General features: G+C 54.0%; 1 protein-coding gene across 4 annotated transcripts in view; it reads left to right on the top strand.

Moving 5' to 3' along the window:
* The window catches only part of Dab2ip (DAB2 interacting protein), a 183,066-nt gene that overhangs the window by 8,994 nt on the left and 159,861 nt on the right, over nt 1-14,211 (top strand). The window contains exon 1 of one of the 4 annotated variants that reach the window (XM_076845542.2): nt 12,583-12,850. The exons of 1 other annotated variant lie outside the window; for it this stretch is intronic. In XM_076845542.2, coding sequence (XP_076701657.1) covers nt 12,748-12,850 — 103 coding nt within the window. In that variant the 5' untranslated portion in view covers nt 12,583-12,747. Of the gene's footprint in view, nt 1-12,582; nt 12,851-13,762; nt 14,023-14,211 lie in introns of those variants that run through there. 2 more of the 4 variants (XM_076845555.2, XM_076845544.2) reach the window with 2 other exon arrangements.

The raw sequence follows: 14,211 nt of genomic DNA, 5'->3' as shown, positions 1-14,211 counted from the left end.
CGCTCAGGTGAACCGGGTTGGCTGCCCACTTCTGGGAGGTCCAGTCCCAGCAGGAGGAGGCTGGAAGGGAGAGAGTCCAGGCAGCCAGGAGTCCAGGGGGCAACAGTGTTGCTGGGTGGTGGCTTTAGGGGTGTCTGTCAGTCCCCCCACTCCCCCATGTCCTCAGCAGCCCAGGGCTCTCCCAGCATCTAGGAGGGCAACCCCGATCCTGCTCCTCTTGCACCTTGAGAAACTGAACCAGAGAACAGAGGAAAGGAGACACGTGGGCCCACACAGCTCTCACTGGAAGCCCCCTCCCAATTTATAGAGGCCACCGAGGCAGAGAGGCCTGGAGATTGCCCCGAGTCGTTGCTAGGAGGGGCAGAGTCCAGATTCCAACCCTGGTCCTTGTGCTCCAAAGCCCGTGTGTTTCCCACGGTTCGCTGCTACTCTGAGTCTGTACTAAGCACCCCATGGGACTGTCCCACTGCAGGGGGAGGTAGGAGGGGCTGTGTGTGAGCTGCAGGGGGCCTGGGGTCTCTACTCACCTCCACTGCGCCTCCTGTAGAAGGGCAAATGGGGACCCAGCAGGGGGGAGGCTGGTGGGGCTGGTCAAGGAATCAGGGAGTCTGAGGGGGCTTCTGGGAGGGGCTGCTGGGACTGTCCCTGCTGGGAAAAGGGGGTGGAAAGAATTGAGATTTAGTTCAGTGCCGCAGGGAGGGTCCCCCCAGCAAAGGAAGCAGCCCCAACAGAGGTGAGCTTCAGGACTTCCCAGCCCGAGCGAAGCCTGTTTCTTGATGGCCCACACAGCTGGCCAGGCCCCAGGAGGCCCTGGGGGTGACAGGCTTTATCATCCCGCTGACCTGTGTTGCAGGACAGCCAGCCTTTGCGCTAGCTACCTGGAGTAGGCGGGCGCTGTGGAAGGGGTTTGAGCAGGGCAGGGGCAGAGTCCTGGGCAGGAGTGGCCTGAGCCCCAGCCCTGCATGCCAGCGTCTTCTGCTGACCCGGGGCTCATTAAGAGCAAGGCAAGCTCCACCAGGAGACCGGTGCGGGGCAGCGGGCGCAGGGCTGAGGGCCAAGCCACGGGGCTGGAACAAAAGAGCTTGTGTTTGGGGAGAGGACCTCCCCATCCCCCACAGCGTGGGGCTTTGGGAGTGGGGTGGGCACAACCACCCTGAGCCAAGAGGGGCTGCAGGGCTGGGGAAGGGGCTGGTGAGAGGCAGGATTCAGACTGAAGGGGCTGGAGAGGGGCTGTGAGCTGCCCTTTTGCCAGAGCCTCTGTTCATAAGCAGGCGCTTTGCAGAGGGCGCCAAAATCAAGCCTGGGGTGGGAGATGGAGTGCTGAACGCGCCTCTTGACCCTGGTCCAGGAGGTGAGAGGTCAGGGCTGCCTTCCAGCTTGGGTCAGCCAGGGTAGATGAGCAGCAGGCCCGAATCCCCTTCCTTCTATTCGTGTGTTGTGTGTGTGTGGGGGGACACACTCACACTGTGTCAGGGAGGGTGGGGGCTGGGGAGGAGAGAAGGGGGAAGGAATCTGCATGTTCACATTGCCACCCCCCTCAGTCCTCCCTGTGCACTCAAATGAGCTTCTAAACACAGATCCTGCTCCCTCCCCTGCTGAAAACTCCCACTGGCCCATGACTCTCAGGATCAATTCCCCAGTCCCCCCGCCCCCCCCGCCCCCCCAGTACCAGTACTGGGGAAGAGCTACATCCCCAGCCCTTTTGATTTTGAGTCAGGAGCTCTGTAAATTTCTGAGGCTGGCCTTGAACTTAGGATCCTCTTGCTTTAACCCCCCCCCAACCCAGTTGCTGGGATTACAGGTGTGCATCACCACACCTGGCTATTTCCAGGCTCTTGACCCTTGGCGACCTGCTGCCTGCATCCTGGATGGCCTCCCTTATTCCATCTGTAAATGGCCACCAATGCCCATGCTTCAGCCAGACAGAGTGGCTGATGGCTCCTAAACACTCAGGCCTCCCCAGTTTCCTGCCCCTCTCCCTGAGGCTTAAAACATCTGCCTCCCTCCCGCCTGTGGTTCCCTGACACCTGCCAGCTCCCACTCACACGCTGGTGCCCCTTTGGCTGCCACTGCCTCCAGGAAGCCTTCCCAACCCCAGCAACTGCGTGCCCAGGGCGTGGGTGGCGCCCGTTACCTCGGGATGTAGCCATCTGTGAAGGCTCTGTCCTGAGGTCACACGGGAGTTTTGTCTCATTCTCCTGTAGCCTCAACAGAAAGTGGCCAACAGGGACACTTGCTGGAGGAAGGAGGGACGGAGTATAAACAATTATGGCTTCAAAAAGGGGAGAAGACAGGAGAGAAAACTAATGGGCAACCAACGGGGAAGTAGCCTGTCCCCGAAACCAGTGCCAGGGCTGGCTGACCCTTACCCTGAGCTTGGGTGTAGACACCGTCTCTCTGTGGCCAGGCTCCTGGACTGCTCATTCCCCCAGGGGTGGCATCTTGAGCCCAGCTGGCCTTGCTGACAGGTCCTTCTAAGATTTGGCCCTTGACACTGTCAACAAAGCAGGACAGGTGTTCAGGTGGGTGGGGCGGGGTCTCAGGTGGGCATTTAGCAGCCTTCCAGCCCTGCAGACGTCACCGGTCATCAGTGAGCCCAGGTCCCTGGCTCTGGGAACCCCAGGAGCCAACAGACTATCCAGCCAGTGGTTTTCCAGCCACCTCTATGGAGGAAGACCCCATTCACCCCATTCCCTCCCCCAGGGAGGACTGGGGGGTGGGGACAGAGTCACAGCTACCTCCTGGCCATCCTGCAGAACCAGACAGCCTTCTGTTGAAAGCATAAACATGTGAATGAAGGAACAGGAATCTGACAGTCGGGTTTGTTTGGTAACAGGAACAAAAGGACTGAGTTTCTAGGGCGAGAGGTGGGGGTGGGGAAGAGGAACTGCCCCAAGGGATCAGAGCTGGACAGCAGGTCACCGGGCACTTGGGTGATTACCTTAAACCCAGCCTCTAACAAAGATATCAAAAGACACTGCACATATTTCCCAGCTTTGGCCAAGGCAGCACCAGGTTCAGAACTCAGAATCTCAGGGTTCAAGTCCCAACTCCTCCATGTACTCCCTGCATTGACCTTGGCCAAGTTAAAGCCCCGCAAGACTCTGTTTCTTCCTCAATAAAATGAAGCTAATGACACCCCTGACCCAGAGTAGTTGTTAAGCCTGAAAGAGAGCACAGAGCAGGGGGCTTGAACCATGCCTTGTGTGGATTCTACCTTGCCTGTGACCTTGGGGGAAATTTAAATCCCAGCTGTGTCCTTAACTGCTGTCTGAACTGAGATAAGTTTCTTAACCTCTCTGCCTCAGTTTCCTCACCTGCAAAATGGGTACAATAGCAGCTCCCACCTGGCTCACAGGACATAATGGCTTGATAAGTGTTAATGCTTCTGAAACAGATTGGCACCCGTATTTGTCATTGCTGCATCCAATAACAGCACAGACCAGGTCGTGCTGAGGAGAGACCCCAGAAATGGAAGAAAAGAACGAATGAGATAATGAATGAATGAAAGAAAAAGTAGGGCTCTTCCAGGAATACCTAATGGATTGAACCTGACCCAGTGGTTCCTCTTGGCTGGGAGCCCACCCTGGCTCCCTGTGGCTGGGCCTCTCCCTGCATTTTTCTGCAAACACGTAGAGGTAGGATCCATTTCGCCCCTAGATGACTTTAGGTGATAAAGAAGTAACTTCAGCCTCCTTGAATTGAATCTTCTCTCCAGAATGTGTAACAAACCTGGAAATTGGAATTGGCCTGAAGCTGATTATTCTGGGAGGGCACCTCTTGGCATTAAAACTAAATTAGATCAAGGTACCTCTGTTATTAGCAAAATAATTCCCTACGATTACAGAATGCAGCCATGAATCCTCATGGCAGATGAACTTCAGGTGTCTTACTTGAGACAAATAACTGTGCAAAAATCACAGGCTCATCTAATCGCTTCTCTATAGCATTGCAATCAGGTAATTATGCTAATGGTTCCAAGAAATCACCTTTTGTGGTCTGGGATTGGGGGTGGTGGCGTGAGACAGAAATGTGTGTGGCGGATATTACCTGCTTCCAGCTGGAGTGGCTGGGCGCCATGTTTGATTCTAAAAGGGGCCCTTCCGGGGGAGCCGGTTTGGCCCATCGTGGACTGAGGGAAAAAACCTGTTATGCCATCAGAATCATAGTGGCCTCATTACTCATCTCTTTTCAGATCATCTTAATATAGGAAATTGAATTTGTCTAAGTTCCACTCTTGGGCCTGGTAATTCTGAGAAGCAAGTTGAAATGTAAAAGCTCAGAACCTTTGAGTCAATGCAATCCAGCAAATGCGCATTTACGCCCTGGAGTGCCAGGCAGGGATCTGGCCAGAGGCAGGGAGACTACCACATCCGAGGGCGAGGGCGTGCTTGACCCTTTCTAAATACTGTCTCTCATCCCTTCAGCGGCTGGATGAGAGAGGCAGTATGGAGGCCATTTAGAGTCAGGAAATAGAGGAGGTTCAGAGTGAAGGGACTCGCCCAAGGTGCTGCTGACCTCCCACCAGGAGGGATCGAAACCTAGGAGGCTTCCTGGCAGAGTGGACTTGGGGAGAGGACTTTATAAGCAGAGGAAATGGCTAAAGCAAAAAACTAAAGAGGCAGGAGACCTGGACCAAGTGTCCAAGGATGCGGGATGGGGTGGAGAGGGTGGCTGAAGATCAGAAAACAGGGGGCCTCAAATGACCCATCGATGGTTTGGACAATGGTGAGCCTGGAGGCGTTTGAGCAAGGGAGGGGAAGGGGAGAATCTGAGAACTACCTGGGCTGAAGTCTGTGGCCCACCCAGGGTAGGAAGGGGTCAGAAAGGAACGAGGTAAACAATGGATGATTTTTTGCATAAGCATATCCAAATATTGCAAAAGATGTCCTTATATTAAACAAGTGACATTTAACTGGGCATCTTGTACGTAATTTGGGAATCCTCTTCCCAGTCCCTCACATCATCCCTGGCTGGGTCCTCTCTGCCCCTCTGGGCACACAGGCTGGCAGAATCCCACCCACCCACTGAGGCCCTGCACTCCTTACTACTACAGTGGCAATAGGTATTGTGCCCTGTGGTAATTATTTTCTTGCATAATTATTTTACTATCTACCCTCCCCCTAATAGCCAACATTACTTCCTTCCATCTGCAAAGGAGGAAAAAAGAAAAAAAGGGAAGAGTCTGACTCCCTCTACTTCCTGACTCCATCTCTACCCAAAGTGGCCTCCAGTTTCTGCATCTGTCTCAGGAAGAGCCGGCCTCTCCAGCTGTCCCAGGACCACGCCTGTTCTCTTGAGTACTGCTCACCTTTCTCCCTGGCAACTTTGAAGTCGCACTATCTACGGGGTCATTTTCACGGGGGCACCTAGCAATTGCTTTCTGTCCTCACCGTCACCATTTCAACCCCAGAAAGCCGGGTCTGAGATGTTTCTGTGTGCAGGAGGCTCGCTGGGGCCTGTGCTCAGGCTGTGGACCTGTGCAGGGGACGGGCAGCAGTGGTGCTTGGGCAAAGCTGAGCTGCGTGCAGTCTCAATGGAGGTTCCATTCACCCTGTGTCTGGACCCAGGATGGCCCTTCAGAGTGGTCCTGGGTAGTGCCAAGGGGCCAGGCCATCATGCTCCTGGGTTGGTCAGTCCCTGGATGTAGGACCTCCCAGGGAGTGTCACTTTTAGTGAGATGGTTTTCTTCATCAGGGGTAACCCCAAAGAGCTGACAGCTAAAGGACATCTTCTAGCAGCCTTCCACATCTGGTAGAATGGTTCCTTCCTTCTAGAAGGGGGATTAGTGCTGAGTAGCCACGGTCCATCCCCACCCCAAATTCCCCTCCAGCAACCATCCAATCTGGGGTCTTCTTTCTGACCAAACTACTGAGCTGTCTGTCCTCCCTGCTGCACCTCCCGGCCACTCCCTGGACCATGCTCTTGCTGGTCTCCAGTCTGTTTCCTTTAAGTCCCTCCTCCTCCTCCAGATGAAGAGATTCATGTAAAACTCAAGAGTCCTCCATGTCCCTCCCGGCCCTGGGCTCTCCCAGTGGCCTCCTCAAAGTCCCAGCCCCTGGGCACGGTGCTCAGGGACCTGGTGACCCACACTGTTCTCTTCCCTCCCCTCTCCCTTGGCTGCCCCTCATCCCTGATGCCCAGTGGTCTTGACTGTAAACTGTCCCCAGCCCCCCGCGTGCTCCCTGCTGCTCATGCTTTTGCAAAGGCTGCTCCTTCTTGGCTGCCTGTCATCTCTCTCCTTTAAGACACACTCACAGGTCATCTCTTCAGGAGCCCTTCCTGAACCACCTGTGCTGCCCAGGTTGGCCTCAGGGCCCCACAGCCACCTCTGTCTTATGCTTGACAGCCACCTGGGACTATCACATGTGGGCCAGTACACAGGTGGTCCCTGGGTTCACTGCTGCCTGTCTCTGCCCCCTGCATCTGGGAGCACCTCACTCTTCTCTTTACCTGCATCCTCAGCACCCAGACTGGAGCCTGGCATGGGGGAAGGGGAGCTGACCTTGATTCGGCACTTGGGGAATCTGTCAACAGCGGGGTGGGTGTGGGAGAAACCCTGGGGGTAGAGTGGATTCAAAGCGGGGGCTGGTGAGGCCTGGACAGGGCTGTGCCCCCTGTGAGCAGGTCGGCCCTGGAATAGGGGCACAGGCACCCGGTGAGCGCGCTTCCCTATCCTTCCCTCCTCTCATGTGCCCCCTTGCCCCAGGATTCTGGTGGGTTTGGTGTACATGGTCTGATGCTTCATGGATGAGGTTTTGAATCTCATTTCCATCCAGGAAGGGCCTGCCTTCCCCTTGGGAGATTAAGTTATGAATTAATTTAGACTACTTCAGAATAGTATGCAGAAAAGGGTTATGCCGCCCAGTGGTTACCAAGCCCCCTATTTAGAATCTCACAGATGTGGATGTGAGCACCAGCTCTGCCATCTACATGGTTGTGTGATCTTGCTCAATTTGCTTGTGCTCTCTGAGCCTCAGTTTCCTCATATTAAAGGGTCATAGACAATATTAGAACATCCTCAGAGGTGGTTGTGAGAATTAAATGATAGAATACACCAAGCAACTGGAAAAGCATCCAAGTATGCTTACGTATCAGTGGACCTAGGTGTAGAAATCTCTGGTAACAGTGTCCAGCCATGATAAGTAGAGCCCATCAGGGGAGGTGTACAAGCAAACATGGACTCATCCATTCATCAGCCAACATCCATAGAGCACCTATTATGTGCTGGGGTCCTTGCTGGGGGTGGGACCAGGTGCAGCAATGAGCAAAACCAAGCGTGATCCACATGCTCAGGGAAGGATGGTGACGTTTCATCAGGTGATAGCACAATAACACACGGTGGTCAGCACCGGGAAGAACGCACCCAGGGCTATGGGGTACAGAGTGGAGGCCAGGAAGACTGCCCCGAGGACGTGACATTAAGCTGCAGTTGGAAGAGTTAATTGGGTCCAGGAGGGGAGGGGACAGAGAAAGGTTCTGGACAGGGAAACCGGTAGGCAGGTCGTGGGCAGGAATGTTGCATACTTGAGGACCTGGAAGTTGGCTGGAGTGGCTGGGGCGGAGAGGGAGGGAGGGGGAAGATGTCAGGAAAGGGGCTGGAGAGATGGATGGGGGGCGCAGACCCAGTGCTTGGTAGGCCACACGAAGCTGTAAGAAGCCATTGAGACCTTTTAAGCAGGGGTGGGGGTGACGTGGTTGTATTCCTGCTTGGAAAACCTCCTGGGGAGAATCCATGGACACAACCAAGACAGAGACAGGCAGACAGAGGCAGGGAACCAGCTCAGCGCTTACTGAAGTCCTGGCAAGAGACCACGGTGCCCAGGCTGTGTGGAAGGGACCGTGTGGGAATTTCTGGCATGAGCCTGGGGGTTGAAGCTGTGAGCGCCATGCAAAGTTGAGGATACGGGGCTCTGACAGTCTCCCCTCCAACTATTATGGCCCAGTGGAGTAAAATGAGGTAGCCAAAGAGTGGAAGGAGTAACCAGAGAACCAGGAGAAAAACTGGGAGAGTGTGGTGAGGGTGTGGTGAGAAAGAAGAGAGCAGAAGTTTCCATGGGGTTAAGTTTGGCCAAGAGGTCGGGCTAGATGAAGATGGGAAAGTATCCTTTGGTGTTCCCAACAAGGAAGTCATTGATGGCCTTCCTGAGAGCCACTAAGAAAGATGGCAGACATTTGCATGGGACAAAGTGCCATGGGTGGCTCATATCTATGTCACCAGGATAATATTATATGGTCCAGTGAGACCCGGATCAAAGACAATTGGCTCCTTAGCTCAGACAGTCTGTCGCCAGAACCCTTGAAGCACACAGTGTTGTTCATTCGTAGTGACCACACGGCCCTGTCAATTTTATATATTTGTTTGCATGTACAGACTGTAACGCCATCCAATTAATCTTCTAGAGTCTGAACCATAAGCAATCTGCAATCCTGTGTGTTGCTTTGATGGAAGCTCCCGACAAGTGGACATATGTAGATTTTGCATATATAGTGTATTTGGTAAATCACTTCAGATGCATCCCTGGGGAGGGTGCCACAGGCTCTGTCGCCCCTACAGATGGAAGCCAGCAAGGAAAAGATGGGCCCAGATTGGCCTCCCTGGGATACATGTGAGAGCAGATTGGAGGGGGCCAGAGTGGATAGGGAAGACCGAGAGGAAGGCCTAGGATTCTGAAATGCTGTGCAGCTAATCACTTCTGAGGTGTGTGTTAGAGCAGGCGGTGGGAATGGCCAGGGGCCGAGGACAGGAGGAAGCAATGCTAGGAGCAGGAACTGGGAGCATGCTTCTGGCCATCCCAGCTCCAACCAGCCTCTGGGTGCATGCTTTTGTTGAGAATCGGTGAACAGCCTTTTGATAGTTTTATCTCCCTTCCTTCCTTTTCGTTTTGGAAACAGTATTGCTATGTCACCCAGGCCGGTCTCAAACTCATAGACTCAAGAGATCCTCCTGCCTCAGCCTCTAAGTAGTTGAAACCAAGCCACCCCGCTTGACTAGACCTCCACTTTTCATAGGTGGTTCCTTCCACTCTTCCCTGCAAATATCTTCCTCTTGGCCAATATTGACACAGTTGCTCCCTGACCCTGCAAAAGGGTCTGTAATCTTTCTGTAATCTCACTGAATTTTCATAACTCCTGTGATGAGCCCTAGTCACAACTAGTCATATCCTTGTTGTGTAGACCCCAAAGCTAAGGCTCAGAGGGATATAATAGCCTGTCAGTTCACACAGTTGGCAACACAGTTCAGCCCAGGTGTGAACAGTTCTCTCTGACCCTACAGTTCACACTATCGTGAAGAATGTTCACTGAAGACCAAGCAGTCAACCAAATAGGCGGTGGGGTTGCTCTCCTTTTGAGTTTGGCATGGCTCCTGTGGGTTTCTGAGCACTTGGGTCTACTCAGCCCTTTCATTCATTAAACACATCTTCCTCAGGCCAAGCCCCACCCAGACAGCAGGGCTGCTCAGTGGCTCAGACAAGGCTGGTGGCTGGAGGAGCTCACAGTCTCCTCCCAGAGACAGACTCCTAACCAGGTGCAACAATCCATACTGTAATAAACAGCGAAGAGGGCAGGTGGGAACTCTCTACCTGGAGGAGTCAGTGAATACCTCCAGGGCTTCCCAGGAGCTGAGATGCCTGCGCTGGATTGTAATGGAGAAACAGGCCCAGGCTGGGCAGAGATAGGGAGGACCAGGCCTGGGAAGAGTGAACAGTCTGCGAATTCAGGAAGGCCTCAGAGAGTGTGCAGGGTTTCAGGGCCTGATTGATGCTGAGGCATAGGTGGGAGGAGTCCCAGTTGACTGGGACTAGGGTGTAAAGGACTCCATTGGAGATTGGGGATGGAGGTGTTCATGTTTGGGCTTTGAGTTGAGCACTTAGACGCTATGACTGTATTATCAAAATGAGGAAAGTCATCTTGAGCATGGCCGCTCACGCTTGTAATCTCAGAGCCTCGGGAGGCTGAGGCAAGAGGGTCCCAATTTGGAGGCCAGACCGGGCAGGTGAGCAAAATCCTGTCTCAAACAAATAAAAAGGGTTGGAGATGTAGCTCAGTGGAAAAATGTTCCTGGGTGGAGGGTCGGGGAGAGCAAGGAGAAAGAAAGAGGAAAGTGAGTTTTGGAGCAGAACTCCAAAATTCCCATCATGCTTGCTCTGTACCTTAAAATTGTTTGGGGGCTGGGGATGTAGCTCAGTGGTAGAGTGCTTGCCTGACATTGCATAAGGCTCTGGGTTTGATCCCCAGAAACACACATATGCAGAAGTTTGAAAAATAAGACAGAATCTGTGTATTTACCATTCCAGTCAAGAAACAAAGTCTCAAAATGAGAGAAGCCCCCTCCTACCACCTTATCACATCCCCCTCTACCCCTCGAGGTAAATACTTCGCTGAATGGTATATTCATCATGCTTCTGAATGTCTTTATGCATTTGCTACATCTGTGCAATTCTATGTTACTTAGAGTATTTTGTTTTGCATGTTTTAAAAAATCGGTATAAATGATATCATTGATTGTCTGCAACTTGCCCTCCCCCCTTCACTGGTGGTTCATAAGGAATCTCTAGTTACTCATTTTCATGGCAGTATAGCATTTCTCTGAACACTTCACAATTTGCTTATGCATTCTTCTGATAATAGACACTGCGGCTGTTTCAGAGCCTTCTTTAATCTAAATAGTGTTTCAATGAGCAAGAGGCTCTCCAGGAATGTTCCATAGGAAAGCCTGGCTCACCAGAGTATATGCACCCTCAATATTTTCAAAGCTGCCACATCATTCTTGAGTGGCTGTACCCACCCCTGCTCCAGCCAGCAGGATACCAGAGTTCTCCATGCTCCATGTCCCTTCTGCCCCACTTTGTTTTTGTGCCAGTCTGACAGGTGTGAAGTGACACTTTACAGAGGTTTTATTTTGCATTTCCCCGGATTACAAGTGAGGCTGAAGATCTTTGCATATGTTTATTGGCCATTCATCGTTCCTTTCCTGCAAATTGCCTGTTCAATTTTCTAGTGTTTCTTTTGAAAATTGATTTGTGAAAGGCCTTTGTATATTTTTGATCTTGTGTCGCACATATTTCCCTTGTTAAAAAGGAGTTTCAGGGACTGGGGTTGTGGCTCAGTGTAGAGTGCTCACTTGGCTTGTGTGAGGCACTGGGTTTAAAAAAAAAAAAAAGGAGTTTCATATTTTAATTAAATGTATCCATCCTTTTCTTGATGATTTGTGCTTTTCATATCTTTTTTCAAGAAATCCTTTCCTCTTATGTTGTGTGCATGTGTGTTTAAGTCTTCAGTACATCTGGAAGTGATATTTTATGTGTGGTGTGAGGTAGGGATCCCAAGTCATTTTTTTTTTTAGAACTGGGGATTGAACCCAGGGGCACTTAACCACTGAGCCACATCCCCAGCTATTTTCTGCATTCTATTTTAAGACAGAGTCTGACTGAGTTGCTTAGGGCCTCACTCAGTTGCTGGGAATGAGTTTGAACCTGCAATCCTCCTGCCTCAGCCTCTGAGCCACTGGGATTATAGGTGTGCAGCACCATGCCCAGCACCCATGACATTCCCCCCCGCCCCAACATGGATGTACATCTGCTCCAGCACCATTTATAGAGAATAGACCTTTTCCCCACAGATGTGCCATGTCACCTGCCAAATATTGCTTCCATATATGTGTGGGTCTATTTTTGCAGTCTTTATTCTAGTTCACTGGACTATTTATCCTTAGTCCAATACCACTTGTTCTTGTACCTTTCTAGGCTTATACTTTGAATTGAAAGAGCAAGTGCCTTCTCGAGAGCAGATCCATGTCTTATTCTTTGCATTTTCACTCATTACATGAACATCCATGTAATGGATGTAATACTTTTGCTTACAAAAGGGTATTCCATAGACTGTCTTAGGACCCCAAACTCCTTTTTGCAAAAGAGGAAACCGAGGCACAGAGGTGAGGTGACTTGCCAAAGTCACACAACCAGAAGTGTTGGATGTGGAGTTCTGTAAGATTTCAAAATCTTCTGCAAGCTTTCAAAGCCACCCCCATCTATTCACCCCATATTGTCCACCCTGTCCGTGAATTCTTTATTGTCCAGGGTCTACAGACCCTGTATCTGATGTTCACTCCTCTTCCCCTTCATTCATCAAGTAGCTTCTGAGTGATGATGGTGAGCAGATGCTGGAGCCCAGACCCCATTTTCAGGGGCACTTCCTAGTGCCAGAGATCAGCAAGAAGGGTGGGACTGCAGGTGTGCACGTTGTGAGACATCATAGGAAGCTTGAGGTCTTGAGGTCGGTGTAAGGAGGTCAGGCCAGATTTCAGAGCCAGTTTAGAGCCAACCTGGGCGTGAGCTTGGGCCCAGGGCTGCCTTCAGAGAGGACGGCAGCTTCCTTCTGGAATTAGAGGCGTCCTCCCGCCCTCCCGCCTCGAGAGGCAGGAATGCGAAGGATCAGCTTTCAGCAGAGCTGCGGCTGCCTTTCCGGGGAGCTCCCTATGCAGGCCCTTCCCGAGCGGCCGAATTAACTGGTTCTGTCTGTCGGACTGGGAGAGCAGCTCTCGCTAAAAATAGCGCCCTGCCCGGGCCGCCGCAGTGGGAGTCGGAGCCGGGACAGACCAAGGAATTGAGGGAGCCCTGCTCAGCGCCCATCCGGGCCTGGCCGGGGACTGACCCCGAAGCCGAGACCGCGGGCACAGCGCTGGCCCCACAGGTGCCGCGGAGGGTGGAAGGCCCGCGGGACCCGGAGCGGCAGAGCCCGTCCGGGATGGGAGCCGGCGGCACGGCCTCCCGCGCCCTGGCCTGGGCCTCCCTGCCGCTGCTGGGGCCTCCGGCCAGCGCGCTCTGCGAGGACACGCTCTGCTGCAGAGGTAAGGCCTGGGGCACTCGCAGGGAGCCTGGTCTGCCTCGCCGACCCCGGGGCCACTGCCAGGGCCCAGGTGGGGCGGACCCAGACGTCGGTACAAGGCTGGGGGGGGGGGGAGCCAGGAGAACTCTGCAAACGCACCTTTAGTTTGAAAAAGTGGCAGTCCCGCCATCAGGTCCGAAAAGGGTTCGCCCCCTTCTGGCCTCAGTGTTCCTGTCTGGAAAGTGGGACAAGAAAATCGTTAAGGTTTAATATTTCTCGGTCTCCGAGAGAAGTTGGGGGACCCGCCACAGCCGATCGCAAGAATGCGCGAGACGATCGCCAGAGCCAGCTGGGGTCCTCGGAAGTTTGCATTGGTGCAAGTGTCGAGGTGCCTTCCGGGTGACACCTCTGCGTGCTGTCCTTTTCCAAAGTTCTTGTCCTCTCTTAGGTCCTTAGAGCCAGAAGCTGCAGATGGAAGCAGAAAGCACTGGAAAGTTTAAGGGGTCAGCAGACCCCTTAAAAAATCCTTAAATCCTTAAATCCTTGCGGGAGGGCATTGTGGGTTGGCAGAGGGGTGATTTTGTCAGCAAAGTCGAGACCCGCCGCTCGGTGCCCTACCCCTATAGCCCTGGAGCTAAAGCCAGGGGAGGGACCCCGGCTGGCTAGCTGAGCCGCGGGCGCGCTCGATCGCGCCAGGCCCGGGGAGCGGAGGGGGCGTGTAGCTCCGCCTGGATCCCGGGCCCTCGCCGGGGCCCAGGCTCGGGCTCGGGCTGGGCGCAGAGGGGTCGGCCCTGCCCAGTCCGGCCGGGGCGGGGCGGCCGTGATGGGGTCGATTGACCAAACAGGTGCGCCCCCGCCCCTTCCCTCCACGCCCCTGCTCGGCCCCCGGCCGGGCGGGCGGAGCTGCAGGCGGCTGGGCCTGGGATTGGCAGGGCCGGGCTGGCCCGGTGGCCGGGGAGTCCGGGAGCCGGAGAGCCGCGGCGCCGGGGGAGGTGCGGAGCCGACGGGAGCGCGCTCCTGCCGGACCTGCTTCGCTCGAGCCAGCTGGCGCCACGGAAACTTTCCTGCCGCCGCCCTGGGACCCCGGGACCCCGCGTGCCAGTGACTCGGCGGCTTCGCCAGCCTGGCCCTGGGTGGCTCCAGCTCCGGCGCCTTTGGGATGGCAGCGCCCGGCGGCCAGGCCGGCGCGTAGAGGTAAAAGCTGGCGACCGCGGGTCAGGCGGAGGGGCTCTGCAGGCTTGAGGGATCCGAGCCGGGTCCAGGGCTGGAGAGGAGCTGGGGGCTCGGATGCAAAGTATTGGGGTGCAGGACTGAGGAGTGGGCCGCAGCTTTGCTTTATTTACCCCTCTTTTACCTACAGCCTCCTCTCCCGCGGGGACTTCT

Source organism: Callospermophilus lateralis, chromosome 2 (genome assembly GCF_048772815.1).
Source record: "Callospermophilus lateralis isolate mCalLat2 chromosome 2, mCalLat2.hap1, whole genome shotgun sequence".
In the NCBI taxonomy this organism is placed as follows: Eukaryota; Metazoa; Chordata; class Mammalia; order Rodentia; family Sciuridae; genus Callospermophilus; species Callospermophilus lateralis.
Note: the sequence above shows the minus strand (reverse complement) of the source record. Positions and strands in the feature narration are given on the sequence as shown.